Source organism: Rhea americana, unplaced genomic scaffold (assembly GCF_003343005.1).
Source record: "Rhea americana isolate MKP2758 unplaced genomic scaffold, rheAme1 scaffold_325, whole genome shotgun sequence".
Lineage (NCBI taxonomy): Eukaryota > Metazoa > Chordata > Aves > Rheiformes > Rheidae > Rhea > Rhea americana.
Window position 1 is genome coordinate 54,916 of NW_028186452.1, and position 22,738 is coordinate 77,653.

At 35.8% G+C, this 22,738-nt stretch overlaps 2 protein-coding genes across 4 annotated transcripts in view; one reads left to right on the plus strand and one right to left on the minus strand.

The window, feature by feature from the left end:
- Window positions 1–22,738, minus strand: part of NF1 (neurofibromin 1) — a 112,827-nt gene that overhangs the window by 16,358 nt on the left and 73,731 nt on the right. For both annotated transcript variants that reach the window (XM_085310722.1, XM_085310721.1), the window contains 17 exons: window positions 15,104–15,536; window positions 14,505–14,845; window positions 13,514–13,716; window positions 12,257–12,450; window positions 10,546–10,686; window positions 10,044–10,323; window positions 8,316–8,530; window positions 8,043–8,104; window positions 7,800–7,914; window positions 6,903–7,004; window positions 5,260–5,400; window positions 4,774–4,900; window positions 4,085–4,216; window positions 3,369–3,504; window positions 2,397–2,554; window positions 1,398–1,520; window positions 558–685 (listed from right to left, as the gene is read on the minus strand). In XM_085310722.1, coding sequence (XP_085166848.1) covers window positions 558–685; window positions 1,398–1,520; window positions 2,397–2,554; window positions 3,369–3,504; window positions 4,085–4,216; window positions 4,774–4,900; window positions 5,260–5,400; window positions 6,903–7,004; window positions 7,800–7,914; window positions 8,043–8,104; window positions 8,316–8,530; window positions 10,044–10,323; window positions 10,546–10,686; window positions 12,257–12,450; window positions 13,514–13,716; window positions 14,505–14,845; window positions 15,104–15,536 — 3,031 coding nt within the window. The remainder of the gene's footprint in view (window positions 1–557; window positions 686–1,397; window positions 1,521–2,396; window positions 2,555–3,368; window positions 3,505–4,084; window positions 4,217–4,773; window positions 4,901–5,259; window positions 5,401–6,902; window positions 7,005–7,799; window positions 7,915–8,042; window positions 8,105–8,315; window positions 8,531–10,043; window positions 10,324–10,545; window positions 10,687–12,256; window positions 12,451–13,513; window positions 13,717–14,504; window positions 14,846–15,103; window positions 15,537–22,738) is intronic.
- EVI2A (ecotropic viral integration site 2A) lies at window positions 16,826–20,645 on the plus strand. Of its 2 annotated transcripts, XM_085310765.1 has the most exons (3): window positions 16,826–16,950; window positions 19,064–19,837; window positions 20,570–20,645. In XM_085310765.1, the coding sequence occupies exon 2, from the start codon at window positions 19,080–19,082 to the stop codon at window positions 19,824–19,826; it is 747 nt and encodes a 248-aa protein (XP_085166891.1). In that variant the 5' UTR covers window positions 16,826–16,950; window positions 19,064–19,079; the 3' UTR covers window positions 19,827–19,837; window positions 20,570–20,645. The 2 variants fall into 2 exon arrangements, with proteins under 2 accessions (XP_085166891.1, XP_085166890.1); XM_085310764.1 differs by lacking the exon at window positions 20,570–20,645 and having other exon boundaries at window positions 19,064–20,382.

Below are 22,738 nucleotides of genomic sequence, written 5' to 3' on the forward strand. Positions count from 1 at the left end.
TTTATGTCATGTTTGGACACAGAGTTGAAGTATTTTATGTTTATGTGAGAAAAATAGCAATAGTTTTTATTTTAGCAAATATTTTGGTGCAACTGAGTCTTGCATTATTTTAGGAATAGAAACTATTGGTGCAACTGAAGAAAGTGCTATCATACTGGAAGCTTTGTAACAAGTTGYCAAACTTTAAATTGAATTATGCTGGAATTCCTACAATTTTAATTTTTTAACTTCAAAAATGTAATATATAACATCCTTTTATTATATAAAATTAGTTTCTGATCTCTCTCCCCCAGGAAAAGGAGACAATTGTAGGACATGTCTCACAGAAAAAAGACAGAATAATGAAAATTGAGTATTTGCTCTTACAGATTTTTAAATCTATTTCTAAAAGTGATTCCTAGAAAGTTTGAAGAATGGTAACAAAAGAATACCATTACACATCACATACTGATTCTAATCTATGCCAATTTAGATATACTGCAGTGAACATATGCTTCTTCAGAAAATAAAAGATTATCAGAAAATAATGCATAATAATATGCAGAAAGTAGGCTTACAAGAACTGTAAGCAGGAGTGCTTGAATTTTTGGGTCAGTCAGAACTTCTTCATCTAGGAGGACATTTGACTCAGAAACAGAAACTTTTCGAAGATGCGGGTGTTGCTGTGGTGATATTCTCTGGGTTTCTGCCAGATAGAAAAGAGCAACTCATTCAAAGCACAATAAACCAATATCAAAATAGAATTAGGTCTTGTACAACAACTTCACTCATGCACAAACCTCAGAGTTCACCAGCCTTTTCGTAAAATGTAAAAGTAACAACAATGCTGTAATACTAGTAGTGCTAGATTGTCACATGGGATGTATTATCAGATGGTAAAAAAAATAACCCCAATTTCTCATTCAGTGAAATACAGGCCCAGGGGTGGTAAGTAACATAGTCAGGGTCAGGCAGCAGACCAACATCAGATATGCCAGAAGAACCCTGGTCTTGCATTGCAATTGGGGGTGGGGGCACAGGAAGCAGATGGGGGAGAAGATGAAGAGAGGCATTCTAGGCGTTAGGTCATATTGCATCTTGTGCAAAAATCTGCACTTAAGGCTTAGTCACTTAAAGAAAGTCAAATTTTGTTTGTTTCATTTCACTCCTATATGCTGTAATTTATAGCTGCTCCTTATTCTGGATCTGCAAACTGAGCAAACTAATTCAAATCTCAATTGCCAGTGATACAGAAGACTGTACTCTCCAGATGACATTAAGAAAAATACTTATCCCTTACCTTGTAGTAACCCAGGCAAATAAACATTGAATTTAGAAATAATCCTTTGTATATATATGTATATACACAAGGCATTTATAATCAGCATTATTCTTAAAATGTTAGTCCTGTTTCTCACCCATTTCATAATCATTTTCGGCTACTCTCCTCATTTTTGGGGGCGTTGTAATTCCAGATTCCATGTCTTGCCTTTTAGGAGCCTTTGTGTCCGATATCAAATGGTCAAAACTTTTCCTTGTACCTAAAAACAATTTATCAGGAAATTAAAAACATTAAAGCTAAACCCATACTGCAAGTGTTTCTGATTTGCAGGGCGTGTATTTTTCTGGCCAAGTTATATCTTATCTACAACATACTGATAGGAATCTGGGCACATTTTCACCATTCTCAGTGGTGGTAGAGAAAATAACAGTCACACCATGCCGCTCTCCATCGCAGTTTCCAAAATGCTTCACAATACATGAGTATAGCATGCAATTTATTCAAATATGTAAGTTGTGGGCATGCTATGGTTTCCTGGTCAACATGTTACACTGAATAAACATGCCAGAATGTGATTACTGAAAAGGAAGCAGTAATAGGATTGTAATGAGAGAAGTGCCTCTGTTCTTCGATATATGTCATATAGTATAAAAGCGTAACTGTAAGTTATGACTAACGATTCATCTCTTTTCTCTAATATTAAAACCTTGCTTGTAACTCTGATGCATTGAGAAGCCACGACTGAAAATCAGATTACTTCAAAAACTTCTGAAATGTCTTAGAACCATCTCTTCTAACATAAGCTAAGGTATTCAACTTATTGGTTTTGCTGGAAGAGGGCTGGTGGCAAAGAATTAGTACTGTGAATCTTTAACATATAGAATATCTGGTTTTTGCCACTTCAACATGCATATTTTGAGCATCACTCACACTCCTCCCCCTTCTCTGATCAAAAGGGCTAGATTAGTCCTCTTTAACTGCACAGTGCTCCATAATATGTATTTTATAGAAACTGCACAYATTCCTTTGAATCAGGAACAGGCACTTGAAAGCCAGAACAAATAAAAACTTTTTCCCCAATAACATTTCCTGAAATTTCCTGTAGACAAATTAGCAAATTAGGTATCTTAATAACCTAGAAGCTTTTTAGTGTTGGCTTGTGAAGGCTGCCCCATATCCAAACTCATGGATTTTCGTGTTCGAGGACTTATCTGCCCCACTGTCGGGTAACTGGCAGCTAGATGTCTTTCTGACCCCTTTGGTGATGACCATGGTTGATTTTCCTTTAGTGTCCTGAAAGTGCAGAGAAATTAATTAGAAAACTCTTAAAACTGTGCACATTTAGACATAAATTATTCAACTAGTCAAAGTATTCTTTATTAAAATGATCTTTCCTAACAGACTAATCTCCCAGAAATACACATTAAGAAAGAGCAATTGCTTTGCTTGCAAAAAAAGTTTAAGCTAGTGAAAACTAACAATCTAGTACAAATGGAATGCCAGAGAAAAAAAATCAAACAGTGAAATAGAAGAGATGCAAATCAACCTATGAGGCAAGGTGAATGACATTTAATAATCAGCTACTCCATACTGGATAGAAAAAAATAGACTTTACCAAGAAACCAGGCTCTGTGTGTCACTTAGAGGTTGATTCCCTAACTTATCTCTGTGGCTGTTCAGAGACAGGATATCAGGCATCAAGATTTTCTAATGAATGGCAGTAAGTGATTACTTAGTATAGGCCTTAAGGCTCTAAAGGACAAATAGAATTTTGTTCCAACACACAAATGAAAAATAGGGTGAAATTAAGTCTTGTGGAAAGGGTCAGCAAAAAGCTTAAGAACCACGAGACCAGTTAAGCTCTGAAACAGTTTTATGGATCTCAAAATGAAGTTGATAAAAACTTGGTACCCAAATTTCCCTGTGACACTTGAGCACAATATAAGTAGCATATTGGTTTCGAACCACTAACAAGCAGCTGAACATTAGTTTAGCTTTATAAATGTAGGTTCTAGTTTTCAATACACCATAGGTTTTCTAAAGCTAATTTACTAAAGGAAATAGATGTTAAAATCAGGATGACTTATCTAAAAGTGAAATAACTGACCTATAGCTAGTGTCACTGTGATGTATGGGATATGTATCCATAGGAACGTTTTCCATTGAAACATCTGTCAACAAGAGAGACTTCCTATGCTTCAGGCTGCAGCGACTTCGAACTTCCTCAGATACTGTCAGCAAAGCTAAAAAATCAAAGAAAGCTAACATCAGTTTTCCAAGAATACAGTGAAGAATGCAAGCAATACTCCATCAACCTAAATTTTTTACTTAGTACAAAGAAGTCCCCTGAAATGTAATCACACCTTACCAAAACATACAGATTGAAAGGTGATTAAAAAAAAAAAGAAAGTTAGATTTCCCAACCAGTTAGAATTACCGATGTAAATGTTCTCCCGTCACATGGTCAAAATTTCCTATTTCTAGGCAACTAGAAGTTTGAATGCTTTAAGGCACACACTTAAGTATTTAATCCAAAAAACCCCATCAGACTCCCTGAAGTATTTTGAAAGTTGCAAGGTAGCTTCAGTGCTGAGCTTGCTCACCTGGTGAGCCATCAGTACGCAGTGAGCTTCCACTGACCTGCCCCAGCCTAACACAAACTCTGGTCCATCTTCAATAAAAGTTACATTGATATGCAACATTGCTAAAATTTTTATCAACTTAAAGCCACAAAGAATTCCCACAATACCCCATTCCTTTTCAGTCAGCACAACTTTAAAAGTACGTTGCATTTTTTTTCATTATTTTTTTTTTTTATTTTACCTGCTAGGTAAGCCACACTTTGGGTGTTCACCTCAAACTTGTCACAATTCCTATGTTTGTTAACCAGGGATAGTAGTGTATGTAAAATCCTTACAGTTCTTGCTACAGTAGTAGGAGAATGATGCCTGTACCCTAAGAAACGAGGTTAAGAAACCAAATATTGTGTTTAATTTTTGAATGCATATTTATAAAGCATTAATGTTTTTAAAATACTTAAAATATTTTCCAGCAAGTTCTCAGGAAAATTCATATAGTGGGTATGCAAGCAATATTAACAGAGAAAAATTTTTCTTGAAAGTGCATTATGTCCCTCTTCCAAAAAATCACATAATTTCAGATGTCTGTGCTTATATCTATTTCTCACAAATCAATCTCCTAAATAACAGAGAGTCTGAATACAGTCAAACACATGGAGAAAGAAAATATTTTTAAAGGAAGAACTAAAGAATAGTAGCAAGTGAAGTCATGAATCCCATGACAGTTCAGCTACCCTAATAACCTTCATGGGGATTGTAGCAGAGTCCTTCAGTCAAAGTAAATTTAATCTTGCATCTATTCTGTGATCTAAGTAGCTGGAATAAGTTACTTAAAATCAACCACACAATTTTCCCCTCCTTTATTCTTGGGCTTGCTTTTGGTTCTGAATTAAGAGTGTGACATGTAAAATGAATAGATATATGTACTCTTACCTTTCAGGAGGTGTCCCACTAGTGCAAAATTAAAGTTGGAGTTGAAATTTAGCCCAACAAAATGATCCATCTGCTTACAGTGCCATTCCAGTGGTCTCCTGATCTCCATAAACACCTCTTCTGGGCTCTGACCCAGGGAAAATAAATGCAAGAGTATCTTACTGAAACTTAGTTATAACTCAAATTTTTGAAAAGTGACAAAATACAGTAACTTTAAGAGTTTACATGTAAAAAAAAAAATCAAACACTTGACTAGAATATATCTATATATTTCCATTCCAGTTTGGAACAAATACTACAAGCTTCATGTCTACATTGCAGTTTTACTTTTGATGTTACTCAAGGGACACTATTTGCAATACAATTTTCAGTTTTAGTCATGTAACTCGTGATCATGAGGATATTTTTTCCCCTTTTTAACAGATCTAATTGCTTATACAAACTGAGGTTTAACCACAGTTGATTACTAACAGAGGGCTTGCTTACCTTATCATTGAATACACGAARGCTATCCAAGGTATGCAAATTCTGTTCAAGTAATGCTGTACCTGCTGAATACAGGTTTACTTCATCTAGCTGGAGTACTGCCATAGCTACCCAAAAGAGGGCCTTGTGCATAGGAGAGTCCTAGAAGGAAGAAGAAAACCACCATGATTTCATTTTCAAGACAGTTCCTATAACTGAAATAGGACTAATACATGTTTTAATATATGCCATATATTACTATCCTTTTTGTAGCAAATTCTGTCCTCAAACATGTCCAGCTTGAGAACAAACGGATGTTCACATCAACCTGTAATCTTGACGCACTTCCCAGGTGAAAGTTCAAAGAAAATTAATTTCAAGCTTTTCTCTTTTTTGTTTGTTTTTCTTTTCTTAAAAAAACATAACATTGCTTTTCTCTTACATCCCTTCCTTGACTCACAAATACATCAGATGGATTTTGCCCTGCACCAGACTGAACAATAATGCATCTTTCATTACCAATTTGAGAACGCATGAAAATAGATTGCAATTCTGCATATGTAAGTGGCTGGCAATTTCATCTCTAAATCTGAACAGGTATGCAAGAGTTGGCATTCAACAAATCCTGGACCCCTTATACAGCACATTTGATACGAACAAGTCTTCTTTACTAGCAAACATATGTGAGGCTCTGCATTGTAATCCTCTCTGCAAAACACTGTATGTGGAAATAACGTGCAATACAAACAGTGGGGACCAGGATGCTTGTAAAGGACAATTAAGTTAGTTGTCAGCTGCATTTCCAGGGTAAGGTCATGGCATACTAATAGAAAGGAAAGAAATCATCAGAAGTTCAAGTAGCATATCACAGCCATTAGTGCTGGGACTTACTGTTTTAAATGCTACAATGCTACCAGATGGCCCAGACAACACAGCCTATGCAAAGAGCAAAACAGAGTGAAATCAAGAAGATTAACAAACTGTGCCTAAAATCTTTGGCTATGTGAAAGTCAAACAAGCATATTAAACAAGCCTTTCACATACCAAAGTTAATTTCTTTTTTGAGGATATTTTCAAATACACCGTCTCTAACAAATGAGAAGTTGCAGATCCAATCACGCTCTCCAGAAATCCCTTTCAAGAACTGGCCCTTCTTTTAAATGAACTGTGTCCTTTTAGCTGTGTCCGACAAGACAATTCCACAAGGAATTTCCAAGGTGTTTCATAATGGTGTGCCTATTGGTTTGCTGCTATGTTTCAAGTTAAGAACTTGAATACACAGATGGCTAAACTCAACTCAAATGGGACTAGCATTCATTACAAGCCATGACCTGAAAGGCATATATTAGCAGTCATACATTTGAAAGTCAAGACCAAAGAGCTTTTGGAAAGACAGATAGACTACAGTATGGTCTCTGCCTACCTGGCTTCTGCCCAGCTTGATGAAGCAGAATGATACTTTCTAAACCAGTTTTAAAGTTTTTGCACAAGTCCCACATTCACTCTTCTACAACATTTATCCCATACGTAGGGTTTCTGAACACAAGTCGTGGTAGTGAGGTGTGAACTTTGGATACATTGCTTTTTTGAGGCGACACCCAGAATTATAATTTTCATTTACAGTAACTATTCCCGGCTTACTCTTAAAAAACCCGTATGTTTACCTTATTAAGAAGAGGCTGCAGTTTGGTGAGTGCTATAACCGTAGCTTCTATTAGAACTTGGCTGTTGTAATTATCAGGGCCTTTTAAACAGCTCTCAAGTCCCTTTTCGTAGAAAAAGTAATAATAAGAAATAGAACCCATAATTAGATTTTGCTCTGTAAAAAGATCAAAGTTCTAAACAGTAAGTGTAGCTCTCAATTAGTTTATGAAACTTGAACTCATTTTAAAAGCATTCTCAAAGAATTTTACAAATTAAGATACAGAAAGAAGTGATATGTGTATTGCACAACGTATTAAAAAAAGTTAAGGTGCTAGACAGAATGTAAAATGCAGAGAATAATTCTCCTACAATTCAGACACTATTCAGTTAAATTTTATGTCTATGAAATATGTCTAAAATACTTAAGGAAACACCTCCAGCACATTGTTCACCTGCTATGGAAGACAATGTACTTTAGAAAACATGGACATAGTTCCCAAGCTAGGTAGTCTGTTTCGAATTTCGTGTATATAAATGGTTCGTTCTTTATTGCATTTACTTTTAATACAATACATTAACAACTTCCTTGAAAAAGGAACACAAAATTTTTCATTTCTATAAATACTGATTTTTCTGGATCAATCTCAGTGTCTTGAATTGTAAGTTCAACATTGACAAATACCACTTTTATTCTAGAAACAGCAGCACTGATGAAACTTACTGCCATCAAATTGATTTAAAGCAAAAAGCTAGGGTAACAAAAACTAAAATTCCTATTAGGCAGAATGTAATGTATAAGAATACACCAGAAGAATGTATTTTTCCTCAAATTATTCTGAGTTCTACATTTCATGGCAAGATAAACATTTTAGATTATTTTATGAGTCACAGAGGAAAACAGACATAGACCCACATACCTTGCTAAGAATTCGGATTATTTGTTTTATTTGTCCATGAGACACACGTTTACTTATACAGCCAAAGACAACAAGCGCTCTTGGCTGCAGAGATGGATTATATTGGAATGCAAACCTGTGAAGAAACAAAGTACACTATATTAAACAAACATATGCACAAACAGGCTGTATAATAAAAAAAGTGAGAATTGTAAGCGCGCTACACAGGCGGTTAGGGGTTACGTTTTGTGATCTACAACATACTTTTGAGCTAGCTCAGTCCACTGGTCCAGCCACTTGCATGTAGGAATATCTCTCATACAAGCCTAAAAAGAATTACATTGTTTGAATAAATGTAATATTAAGACAAAGTATTTTTAAAATTCAGAACTTGTAGTTATTTTAGCTCTCAGAAGCCAGCTAATAAATAGTTTTTACCACATCATGGGTACATCTCACTACACTGTTTGCCTGCATGGAAGTATAAGTAATGCCATTTTCCCCTATGGAAAATTCATTTTGTTTTAAACCACCTACCTCCATAATCTCCAGCAAAGCTTCCGTAACAGTTTCCAGGGAAGTCAGTGCGAAAGTCTCCCTTTCATAGGAACCGGGTGAGAACGACCTGTCTCGGTAGCTGGACCGGAAGGCAATGACTGCTGCTGATTTCACTTTGCTGATTCCAAACAGCAAATAAAATTTGGGCAGAGAGAACTCAGTCAAACTCAGCCTTAACACTTGCTTGGTCTCCTCTGTTGAATAAATTTTTTAGATATTAGATTTAACACATTGAAATTCAACCCACATTTAAACCCTATTGAGATCGCCCTCCCATGAAAACAAAAGTTGATAATCATCCTAGATATTATTTTGCACATTCCAATTCTGTTTTCTTTGCTACTTGTCTCTGCGTGTGCCATAAGAACTGTGATCTGCTTTACAGACTGCTGCAACTGCTGGCACCAGGAACRTGTGTTGCTAAAAGAGGGAGAAAGAAATTTGATTAAAAAAGTGGTTCTGTGAGGTTGCTCCTCAAATTGGTTCCCAAAATGGAAACCTGGAGAGTTCCTGTCTGGAAATACCAACAGTCCTGGGAGTTCAAGCGGCAACCAAATTCTATTTTTGGCTCTGTCCCTGAAGTGAAGAAAGCCATTTAAATCGGAAGAAAATACAGAGCTGAGCCCTTGGGAAAATGCAGCTCCTGCTACCAGCAGTGAATATATTTACAAATATGAACTTTCGTTTCATTTCAGTGTTCTTCAAATTCACTGCTTAAACAGGAAGGCTTGTCTTTCGCTCCAGGGCTCAGGGCAAAGCGTGGTGGTTTTTTTTTTTTTTTTTTTTTTTTTAAGAGTGTGAGAGAGAGCATGCGTGCATGTGTGTGTTTCTCTAGCCACATGCAGATGCTCTCTCATTCTCTCCATACATGTATCAAATGACCCTCCACATGCTTAAAAAACAAGATTACATAAACATGTAAATATTTCTGCACAACATCAAGCCTGGTTTTATACTGTACTTCTGCGACAGTAAATATATAGTTCTTTGTTAATATAGGCATTTAACTTTTAATTATTTTAGGACTGCTAAAATACAGCAATATGCAAAGTATCTGCTTTAATAGTATAGTTTCACAACTGCCTTATGTAATCGATATTTTTGTTACCACATTATGCAACCATTCAAAAGAGGAACATCAGCTGGTTTTAGCACAGGAGTATCTTCTCCTTTATCTGCATTACAGATACTCACTGATACTTACTTCTTTCCCTTTTTTGGAAGCCAGTTATATAAACAATTTTCATTATGCAGCTGCTCTTAACCAAATCACCATAAAAAACTCCATGCTGTTACCTATTCTACCTTATATTCTCATTCTGGTTCAAATGCAAGCTCCCTTTGCTTCAGCTACTCTTCTCAGCAGGTATTTTATTGTTTTACATGCCAAAAAGCAAAGTTGTTTCAGAACTGTTACAGTAAAGAGTATTTCAACTTATTTATATTTTTCTAACTTTTGGTAGTCACAGATAATTTCCATTAACTTTATTGCAATGAAAAATCAATCAATCCCAAAGCAACTTGGCCTTTTCTATCCTTTTCTACATTAGGATTCCTATCTTCAGAGTCAACTTGAAAAGACATCTTAGTCCCATTAGTGGTATGATATACAATGACTTCATGAAAGCGAAGAAAAGACACCTCAAATATTTCTTAAAACAAACTAGAGGAGCAATCAACTTAATGTAATACCTGACAAAAACTTACCACTAAAGTGAAGCTGTGAACAAGTGCACAGAGAATGAATGATGTTGATAACCAGACCATGAGTGGAGGCTCTGAGAGAAAGGGGGCCAGTAGCCACCAATAAAGTGACTACATGGAAGAGGTAGGGGAGATGTGCTGCCACATCCAGGGAATTGTTAAAGGAGAGCATCAGCATGTAACGTGCTAGAATAGCAATATCATCCCACATTAGGTGCTGTTCTAATGTAGGAGTTGGAGACAGACAGGTCTTGTCGATTATTTTACACATCCTTCCAATTACCTGAAAGAGAGCAACCATTTGTTTTAATCAAATGAAGAGAAGAGCTAAAGATTTCAGTCAAAGCCACTATAACTTAACACTGGAACTACTCTGTTGCTAGGAACCCATTTTATAATGGTTGTTGCCTTATTGCCTGTACTTAGTTAACAGAAAGCACTGTGTCCTTATTTTTTCAGGTAAAAAATATTATACAAGGGGAAGTTAAGGCAAAGAAGCACTCACTTTGCTTGAAACCAATTTCACATTTCCAGAAGCAAGAGCTACAGCTGTGTCTGCCATAACTTCAGCTTTTATGGATCCTAACCCTCCTGTGGCACTAGTTTTGATGAAACTGTCCAGCACTACATCAAGTAGATCTGTTATCTGTTAGAGAAAAAAATCCTGTTAATATTAGTTAAATAACTTCATTTGTATGCAGTAAACAGCTTTTTGAATAAGCAATTATTCATTTTTAGTTTAAGATACATAACTAGCATAACTTAGAGCATCTGTTATAGTGATTTGTTATCCTTTTGGAAAAAAAAGCCTAATTTAAATAGTAGAAGCACAAAGATGAATTCTATTAGAATTTACTCCAAATTGAAATGCATGCTTCACAACTGTGGAGAGGCTGAAATGTGGTTTGTATTATTTCTATTTTATTTTCCATTTTAGATCTGAACTATTCATAAAGTACTAATACWAATAAGAAACTGGATTTGAAGGGGAAACCCTGATCCCATACTTCCCAGGTGTAACTAAGATTTTATCCATCACGATTTTCCTTAGAGGACTAGCCATGCATGGTACAGCTACTAATAAACATTTTTCTTAGCAGGTACAAAAAAACTCACATATTTAATATAGGCTGTTAAGAATCAAATCTGAGGAAGTGCTGAGAGAACTATCTGAATGTGATATGTAGGCTAGGATTAGTTCTATTTCAGTACAGTTCAACTTCAGCTTTTATATAATTTTTATGTTCATAAACTTGGTTGAAATTCTGGATCAACTAAGTCAATAATAAAATTCCCACCAACTTCTGTGGAATATTTCATCCTCTCACTTTCTCCATATTTAACTGCTAATGTACTTTCACACTGGACATGACAATCACATTGCTCTCAGTGTGATTCAATTTTGCAAAGTACGTTTATTTATTAGCCTAAGTGGATCAAATAAGAAAATGTGTCCATGCATCCATTTGAGAATTTCCCCATGTTCTCCAAAACTAATTTTGCGATGATGGGCTATATCAGTTAAAAAAAAAAAAAAAAAAAAAAAAAAAAAAAAAAAAAAAAAAAAAAAAAAAAAAAAAAAAAAAAAAAAAAAAAAAAAAAAGGGAAAGAAAGACAAAGTACGATAATAAAGTTGATAAGAAGCTTGTGATCAAGCCATACAGTCATGGCAAGTAAAGCAGGTCTCATTTCTTGGAAGTTTCCTTCATGAATGGCAACTTTATCTTCATTTTTCTTTTCTTGGGAAGCAGAATGAGGCCATAAATTGGTTAAAATGTTAAATTAAAGGAGGTTTTACATTCTATTAATTTTAATCAAAATGTTTGTTTTAAAAGTTCAAAGCGCAGAACAGAAGAAAATTTCTCTCATGCCATAAGCCTAACATACCTCTGAATATACAAGTATTTGTTCTTTCAACTCAATACTAGTGCATTCAGGGGTTTTGATGAAATTTATGACTAATTCCAGAGATCTTTAATTTTCAATTCTCAGTAGGGACCAAGAACATGTTCCTTAAATTCAGAGTTAATAATTTGATAGATAATTTGATTTGGTAATTTTGTAGAAAAGAAACATATGCTCTTCTCTCCACATAGCTAACATACTTTGGTCCTATCAAGATCCACTTCATTTTTCTGTATCAACATTTATGTGATTAAAAATACTATAACTTGCTGCTCATATATAAATTGCAATAAATCATGGAGAACCTGTACCTGTCCAAGACTTCCCCATATCTTAGCTTGAATGGAAGGATACATCTGTTTTTCATTTATTGTCATTGTTATAAGCTTATCAAGAATAGCAGTGACTCGCTGGCGCTTGGCATCATCATTGTGTTTACAGAATCGGACCAGATTTGATAACCAGGGAGTCATGTACTCCAGACAAAGATGTTTCAGTTCAATACCTGAAATAAAAATTCACTTTGTAACACAAATCCAACATTGGTCTCTATTTATATGTAAATTATTTGCAAGCCCTTTTCATTTCAACTTCATTGTATAAAATAATTACTCTCTGTAACAGGTGAATGAAACTTGGTGGGACACCTGAGCAAATGCTACTGGCAAACAGAAAAGCTTCAAAAGGAACATACTCTAATAATAACATCCAAGAAACTTCCGTAGGTATCTGGCAAGGAGATTTTGACATTTTAATACCCTATTAAGAGCTATGAGATAAAGATATGTTAATTCAGTATAATACAGAACTTAAGATAATTTTTTTTTCTTAATCTTGAGAACATATTTTAAACAGTTTTCAACACTAAAGTTGGTGTTTTATTCCTGGTAAAAAGGACTACTAACACAATGGAACAGAACTAGATTTACAATTAAAAGAGATATAAATAATCTGACAGGATCTAAATGATAAGCCTCGTAACCCCTCTGTGCATATATCTTCTAGAGTTCAAAACTGTCACTATCATGGACATCAGACTGGGTTTTGTTCTGCAGTATTTCTGGTGAATTAATTTCTGATGGATTAGTAACAACCTGATATGGATCTATAGACCATACTGTACAAAATCATCAACAGCCATATGAAACAAATAGCTTGTATTGTGAGCTCTCTGAATTAACCTATTTATTCCAAACCACTGAGATGTCTAGTGAAGCTTGTTCCAACATTAATTTCAGAATATAAAAAGCAGGGTTTTTTTTAATTTAGTTCATCAGAAATGAAAGGGCACATTCAAACATGCAAACGAAGTAATGCTTTTGCTCCGAAAGATCCCAGTCCATTTCATGACCCTGCTGAGCTTCAGAGGATTATACAACTTGATTATTAACGAACAGATACAAAAAGACAATCTTGAAAACCCATCTAAACTGCTCTAGAAAACATTTGCAATTTAAACTTACTGCGACTCAGTAACATGAGATAGTTTAATTAACTAAGACAGACAGCTACCAACTTAAAGCTTTTCAAATTCATGGTTAGCACTATGCAATACTACTGTTACTTACTAGATTTGCTAAATCCAGAAATACACTCTTCCAAGAATTCTAAGGTAAGATGTGGTTCGTTAGCTGCAAGAGTTTTACTAATAGACACAATAAAGAGTGTGTTGTTGGCAGGAATACACAGACCTGAAGTTTCCAGTAACTGGCCCTCAATCTTTAAATTAAAGGTACAGGTTAAGGCACATAGAAGATTATAGGCAGCAGACCTGAAACAAAACAGACAATGCGACTTGTAATACTTTTCTCATATATCTTAAAGTATAGGTGTTACACTAAAACGTCACAGTGGTTATACTGACATTTTAAACATCAAATCAATATTGCTATATAAGTGACTACACTTAAAACCTGAACTTTTTTCCTGCATTCATTAAGGGTCAGACACAACAGCACCTGCTTTGGAGAAGTGAATTAGGTTACTCATCCATTTGTTTCAAACAATCTCTCACGAGGTTAAAGACTATGGTTGAATGATTCTGTATTGGACTTGTTAGGGAGGCATTCAGTCCTGGGAAATTCTAAGTACTTCCAAGAACTGCTGCTGGGAGAGAGAAGCCAAGGACCCCAAAAGCTTCCACCAAGTCACTACCCATTTTAAGATAGTCCTTTCTGACAAGATCCTGCYCTGATCTAAGGGATACAGCTCCAAAATTACTAAGCAAGAAGTTCAACACCATGAAAATCAAGTCTACCTAATAAACATATGTTGCAAAGAATAAGTATGTCTCTTTACAAGTAGAAATTGAACTTCCTTAACATTTTCACTTACTCAGACAATATGAATGTCTTTCTTCAGACACAGAGAAGCTGATCTTTCTTTAGAAAATCTTAGACTTATTAAAAAGTGTATTTTATTTGTGGAGCTGTGATGAAAGAAAAACTCTTTTGTTCAAGAGATTTGTTAACCTCAAGAAACCTCAAGAAAATCTTGAAAAGAAGAAAAAAAGAATTCACATTTTTGACCAAAGGTGGTGTTAATTTAAAAGATCTGTACCGCAAACTGGGGTCTGAGCTTCCCAGGTTGAGTAGTGCTATGTTCAGCAGTGTTCCAGGGACATCTTTAGGGCGAATTTTAGTGTGCTGCGGGATGGAGTCTGGTTGTGACAACTCCCACCGTGTCCGTATATGAATGATGGACCGAACAATGGCTTCACATTCCTGATGCATGAAAGTGAGTGGTGTGCCTTGGTTGGCAATGGTCAAGGTAAACTGGTTCTCATCAACAAGACATATTTCCTCAATTTCTGAGGCATAGTAAATATCATTTAAAAACACAGTTTGTCCCAGGACTCTTGTTCGTTCTGCTGATGTCACCTGCACAGCTGTAGACCCAACCTTAAAAGTAGAGCAGAAAAATGTTTCAGCATCATTGGTTAACAACCCAAAGAGCACAAAAAGAATCTGACACTTCTATTTTACACAGTTAAACATAAGAAAYCGTAACAAATGCTATGCTTCCGGAAGCGTACATACTAATAAATCGGGATTTTTTCCTCAAGACCCTACAGAGGAGAATTAAGAGACAGTAAAATCATATTCAAATCCTTATCAAAATATAAGAATTCAATAGAAAGAGAGTTAAAGAGGCCTTACTTTAATAGAAACTTTGGTGTCTTTGTGAGCTAGCTTGAGAGCGTTGTGAAACACTTTCAAGTCCTCCTCCAAAGCCAAGGTAGCTGCTGGGAGTTTCTGCTGGTCATGTTCAATGTGCTCTGCCAATTTCCCTGGAGAGTCTATGAAAATAAGTCTTTTGCTTCCTTTTAAACCTGTCAGAAGCCTTTCATGGTATTTGGTGTATTCTCTGACCCAAGAATTACAGTTATAAATAAAAACTGCTGAGACATTTTCATAAGCAAAGCCTGGAAAAACTACAAACCATTTAGAAAGAAAATCTGTTTTAAAACGATTACTGGGGCCAGCATGTGTGAGATCCACTACAATCTCATATGGCTTTGCATAGTATGGCTTCAGAGTTAGCAGGACATGGTATATCAGTAAATCCCCATTGATCTGACCAGTCTTGAACCTGYAAGAAAAGAGGAAAGACATGGTTCACTTGTTACATCCATATTACAAATATTTCAGTGGTATACTAGACATACTATTATACTAAAACAGATTGATCTTTAATATAATCCTAAACGGTCATAAATCCATAACAATGCTAATGGACTGGTACCAAGGTGATTATTCAGCCATGGCTCATCTGTCATACTAGGCTTTAAACTAGAGGCTCAAGTTTGACATTGATTCAATTTACATTTTTTGAAGTGCCATGCAAGCCACCATAGAGATAAGCAATCTTCAGACAGACAGCAGGTTTATTCAACTTCTCAAACAAAGGGAAAAAATAAAATCCATGCTGGAGAGCAATAGCACATCAATCAAATCAAAACTGAATTACAGAAAAGAGTTAAGAGTCTCTTTCAAAATAAAAATAAAATACTATAGTCCTTCAAACTCCAGTTTACTCATTTTTCTAGGGATTCAAGTTACATCTATTTTTATATGCAGAAAAAGCCTTGTTCTAACTAAGCACCCACAGAAAATTATTTCAAAGGATCTTCTACTCATTTTATTTGCTATAGACTGCAGCACAAAACGCACTCTAATGCTTGGCTGAGTGCTTCTAAGAATGGCCCTCAGAGTAGGACAGAGGATGTGCCTATGAACTAGGTCTCCCAGGAGAACATTCCATTAATCTAAAAGATTAAGAACCTTTTGTTCTTATTTAATAATACTCTGAATTTTTTAAGTTTGGACCTAGGATGTGCCTAAACCAAATTTCCAGTATCATAGCAGGTAAAATTTAACTGGGAGGAATAAAAAAATTCTTATTACATATGTATATATATATATTTATATATATATAAAAATCACACTTAACAGTAGCTTATGAACATCTACAGTACTTCTAAATGCCTTTAATTCTTTCAAGTGAACATCACCTCAAGTCTTTCAAGCAAACCAACAGACTATGCACAGACCTAATAAATACTTTAGGAATACAGGTAGCTGTGATCGCAATGGAACCCTGCTCCCAACACCGTTGGAGGTAAGCCACCCGAGCACAGATAACAAGCGAGAAAAACTTCATAAATGTAGAATACTTGTCTGCCTATGAGACTTTTTTCTCCTGTGTTACTTCCTGTTGTTCTGAAAGCTAATTTGGGCAAGTTGGTGTTTTTCCCCTCTAACATGTCATGGTATGGTTGTTACAGAAAGGAAGTGTGTCATCTCTGTGGTTTTAGCTCTCCACTTAGAGTAAACGACATACAATTTCAGTTACAGAATTGTTTAAGAAATATGAGCATCATCTAAGTTGATTTGCTTTACATTAATGGTTGCGTCCTGACAGTGAATATATACATAAAGAATGCTTACTGTTCAAGAAGTAAAAATCTGCAATACTACTTTTATTTTTACTTCAGCTTGAAAAGGTAAGTGCACATTTTTTTCTCCTATTTTAAGTTAAATGTCAAAAGTTTCTTAGATTTCGTAGAAAATTATATGCAACTATGCTCACGTAATTCAAATACACTAATTTATGATGATGATAACAATAGACAAAAATATCACCATATATTGAATTAAGGAAGTTAAATGACATTTGTATTTTCAGCAATGTTAAAGATTTTTCATAAGCAGACTCCAAAAAAAGAATTAACAGTGACAGTCGCTACTTAGCTCTGTTGCTCCCCTGCATTGCAGATCTTACTGTGCACTAACAGAAAACCCTGTCAATACCTAGGCACGAAAGGCTGAGCTAAGAAGAACAGCTCTTTAACAGTCAGTTCCTTTACTCTGTTAATTTTAAGCGAAGCCCTTATCAGTTTGCTTATTTTTGAGAAAAACGCATCTGGTGCAGAACACTGCAATTAACTGTGGAATTACTGTACTCTTGGAAGGAGCAGGCAGAAATAGAGCTGCAACTCTCAGTCAGTAACATTAAATGTTGAAGTGTATCTGTACTGTCCTGGCAAATGAATCTCAAACTAAAATTCTGAATTCTAGAATTCTAAATTCTAAAATGCTAAAAAAAAAAGTACACTACAAAGCTAAAGTATGCTACAACCTGAACCATATAGATAAAAATTCTACCTGGGCTGTAGTTGATTACCAAGACTGTTTCTGGTTCAAACTTAAAGATGAGGATTCATCTCAGAACGGAGCCTAGCTTTATGCTTATGGGTGAACTGAAAAGATACACATATCCTTTGTTGTTCCTTTGTAATGCGAGGAGGCAGCCCCACATGCTTTTCTTTGGTTACACATCAGGCATATCACTGCTTTCATTTTGCTGGAGGATTTTGACAACGTGGCCTGCCGTTCAGATTTTGCAAAGATAGGTAAGTTCATCTTTCTGATTTTTGAGTGAATATATTACGTTCTTTGGTAGGCATGCTAACTTTTGACTATGACCAAAAGTAATCATTTCCTAGCATATTTCAAAACTACCTAAGCTTACCAGCACATAGTTTTTTTTTTTTTTTTTTTTTTTTTTTTTAATCATTACTATTACTAGCTTTGGAAAGAAATGTAATACAAATTAAATAAAATAAATGTAATAGAAAATAGCAGTGTTACTTTTGGTCATTCTTTATAGTATTCATATTTGAACAAGACATAACACTTAAATGAAACTTTTCATTCTATTAATACAGACAAGTGAAAGATATTTGATGGGATAATAAGCCTTCAGCTCTGAAAGCATCTCATTCCTGCAAACTTGAAGCAGCAGAATTAGAAGTTCACTGCTTGCCTAATCTGTCACCATTAGAGTGACTACCTTAGTACCAGAGTGACCCCAAGACCTCTTTCCTGTCCTCTGGACTGTTTCTATAGGTAGAAATTATGGTACAAATTTGCATAATCTGCCAATATAAAAGGCAACATGCTAACAGTAATATTATTTGCATAATCTCAGAAGTTTTAAAGAAAATAGTCTTTGAAGTGTATTTGTGAGAAAACTTGGTGAGTAGAACGTTGTGAGCACGTTTGTGATATACTGCCTGTTGGCTACATATCCTGTAATAAAGCAGACAAACTAGAGGAGAAAGCTTTGGCTAAGCATTCATGAAATACTTGGACAGCTACGCTAAGAAATGTGACCAGTTAAAGTTAGTGCTGTCACTTATGGAAATATTTAGTAAATTTTACATGGGTTTCTCCCTTCACCATGTAAAAGCAGAAGTGAGGAACTTAAAGATGCAACATGGTTAGCTTTAAAGAGAAGGAACTATGACAGTCTGCATCTACATTTACACACCACTGAGTACTTAACACTTCCCTGTCTCTACTTCACTCCATGTTCTCTTTTAATCTTTTTATTTTCTGTGAGGCACATATTGTCAGTTTAGCAGAGATGAARATCCAGATCACCTATTTTTTCTAGTTTTCCAAGTAGCTGAACTCCTCCTATGTCAACTAAACATGTCAAGTTACAACATATATCTGTCACACAAAGAGCTGTCTACTATTCTATAAGAAGTCTGACTCAAACCTCCAAGAACTAAAATTTACTAAACTAATGCTACAATTTCTATTTTGCAGGTGACTAAGCAGAAAGATGAAGACAAAGAGACACAGTAAACAACATTTTGCTTTCTTTGCTGTGGTAATCTTTTCTTTGTATTTGCATGTAAGTGCAAATCATACTGGTCATCCCAGGGTTATAAACGATATCTGGAATTCTATCAGCCCAAACCCAAGTGGAAGCCTGAACACAACTGAAGCTAGTACAAACTTGCCTTTARGCAGCAATTTCAACAGCAAAACAACGGCTACTTTTGAGATGCAGCCTGCCACCTCTCAATCCTTATCTTCAACAGTGGTCCCAAATCCTCCAACAGTTTCTGCTACTGGAGGACCTAGGAATACTGCAAAACCCAAGACTACAATAACAAAAGAAACGTGTGAAGACAATAAGCCTCTTATACTGATTTGCTTCATTATAATAGCAGTACTCGTGCTTATCTGCACCTTCTTATTTCTATCAACGGTCGTAATAGCAAACAAAATGGCCTATCTCAAAAAAATTAAACAAGGCAAACGTCTGCCCAGGAGCAACGGTGATTTTCTGGCTGTTAACAGTTTATGGCCAACTGGGGCAGGAACGTGGCAGAAGATGCCCAAGGAGGCACCTGGAACAGACTTGATAATGCAAGACTTAATATCAGAGAGAGATGCCATAATGCAACGGAGAACTGAAGACGGAACTACCGAGCAACTCGCTAAGGAAACAGCTAATGAACAGGAAAAAAAAGAGCCAACATCACAGGAAAGCATTTTAACCAATTTTGTAGTTGAAATTTAAATCATATTCAGGTAAAAACTCATCTTTTACCTTTCTACCTCATTCATAAGAGGTAAAAATTTCAAGTAACAACACGAATTGTAACACACAAGAACTAAGATCAGATCTTATGTGGGCTTTTTCATTTTATGATATCAGGAATGCTGCAGCAATTTGTTGCTCTACAAGGGAGTAAGACTGTTTTAGGTAGCTTTTAGAAATAGTGTCAAGACTAGTCTTACTCCTTYGACCAGAAATCATGGTAGAAGGAGCTGAACAGGATAAAACAACAGGACAGAAATTTGCCTAGTCTCAAAGATGATTAGGGGAAGAAGGAAAGGACTGCTAGTCTAGTAGGCATGCCATGCCACRGAGTGCTACAGAGGGGTATCCAAGCTGCTATTCACGGACGTGTAATGCRGTCACTATTTTATTTGATGCAGTTACCAAATCAGGAACCAACGTCTCAAAATGCCCTTTCAGTTTTTTTTCCATTAAAAACTTCTTACACCAGCTTAATTGCTTTTGAAACAGACTGAGAGYAACCACATATATTGTGCTTTGAGTCTGCACATGAATATACAATGTTTGTATGATGTTAAAATATAAAAAGTTTTTCATTATGTTATCAATAATAAACTAACAATTTAAATTTTTAAACAACTTAAGGTTATGTGAAATTATTTGTCTAATTCATAATATTCTCCTCAAAGTTATTACACAAGATATCTTTAAACATTATCTCTCTACAACATCTGTTGCAGGTCAAAAAAGATTTTCTCTGAAGATTAGAGGTGACTTCTTGCATCATGGAGTTGGTTAGAGCATGGTGCTGCTAATGCCAGGGTCACGGGTTCAATCCCTGTACGGGCTACGCTGAGGGTTGGACTAGATGATCTCCAGAGGTCGCTTCCAACCTTACCATTCTATGATTCTATGGGAGCATCCACATGGAAACACTTCATCCTAACACAATCAATTAGAACATGCTGAAAATTTCTTCAAGAATCACCACAGCTTTCAGTTACTTTATTCTGCCAGAGGCTTCCCTGTATTTCTGGGATTTCTATCTGAATACAAACATAGGACAAAAATGTAAGGATCAGCTCTTCCATTTGTGTACTTCTTGTTAAATGTGTACCTTGCCAAAATTTTATTTTCCTAGAAATATAGCTGTTATGTTCTAATCATTAAGCAACCTCTATGCAATCACAGCAAGAAGCTAGGAGGTAGCTGAGCCCCCCCAAGGTAGCAGAAGGTTTCCACTATGTACATGCTACAAACAGCAATCTTTGTTCCCAGAGCTTGTAAGCAAAAGGCCAATGTTATTAATTAAAGAGTATATTTAAAACCATAAAATGCCAGGAGTGATAGTGACTTGATTGAACAAAACTGCTTGTAGGTGTGCTTTATTTTCCATAAAATCTTGAAGATAAATTTGCGCAAAAGTGTCAATTTTTCTGGAAAAAAAAAAWTAAAGGAAGATGAGGGAACAAAGGCTTGAGGAAAGTTTTCCCAAAGCTGAAAGTAAACAGAGGTACACATGTAAAAGCATGTTCCCCACTACCATCCCATACACACTAACAGGCTACTTCTTGGGTTAAAGAAGAGCAGTTGTAGCATGGCTACAAGTGTCAAAACAGCATGATGACAAAGTTCAAACATCCTGAAATATTTGACACATGAAGTGGCTACATGAATTTGAAAGAATAATTAAATCCCCAATTTATCTTCCATTTCATGCCCATTCAGGTAAGCTTATGGGTGAAGTAAAGCAGCAACAGAAAAGCAAGGAGAAGACAGTATCTTTGAAACTGAGAAGRCAAGATCTCAAAAAAATGCAACAGCCCAGGCCAAAGGTAGCTAGCATAGTAAGGAAGATAAAATTGGACACAGGTTGCAAGTCTGGGCCAGAACTGGGAATCATTAGAAAGCAAGCTCAGTGGAGATGAAAAATAAAAAACAGATTAGGAAGGATTTGGGAAGAAATAACAGGAAGAACTTCAAGACTCCACTGCAATCCACATATTCAGAATTTGGGGCTGGAAGGGAAACAGGGCAATGGAACAGGCAAACAGGGGGCAGGTGACTACATCAGGCAYTTCTAAAAAGTGAGTAAAAACAACAGAAGAATAATAGGGGGAAGACTGGCAGATCAGTGAGGCAACCTAGTATTTACAGACGACTAGAAAACATTTCACCTTTCCTGCAAGGAAGTGAGCTAAAGGATGGGGGATGTTGCATCATAGTTACTTTTTCCTTTAAAAAAAAAAAAAAAAAAAAAAAAAAAAAGGCATATTAAGCAACAGCAAAGGTAGCACAAGTAMTGAAAAAGAATCCAAGCTAACCAAGGTGGGAATCTGACCTGGAGTAAAACTGTTCAGATAGAGGAAGATCACAGGTCTCAAAAAGGAGAATGGCTCTGTAAGTAGAATTAGCCAGTTCAGGTACAGGAACACAGGAAGTTGTTAGTAAGCAGCAAGTAGGAGTGGTAAAAAACATCAGTGTCATGAAATAGGGAGGCAGGGAAGAGAGTCATGATCCTATCAGTGGAAGGAAGAAAAAAGTAGAAGGAAAAGGAAATAGTGATAAAGGTAGAAACAGTGACAAAAGATAGAGTAAGAAAAAAAAAAGAGAGGCTGAGCAGATTGAAAAGAACATGAACAAGATGAAGGACTCAAGAAACTGAGTTATAATGTGAATGTGGGATCAGGRTCTGTTTGCTGCAGGAGCAAGGAGAAACTGAAACAGATAGATACATGACAACAGCTATACGGCACCAGCAGGACACACTTGTAAAACGCAGTGAAGACACATTTGTAGAGGTTATTTTGCCAGGCAGCACACCTAGACAAACTAAAGCAGTTTGGGTTACGCTACCAAAAGGTAYGGACAGACAGTGGGAAGCAGTCTGTCTCTTTAGCTGCTTGCAA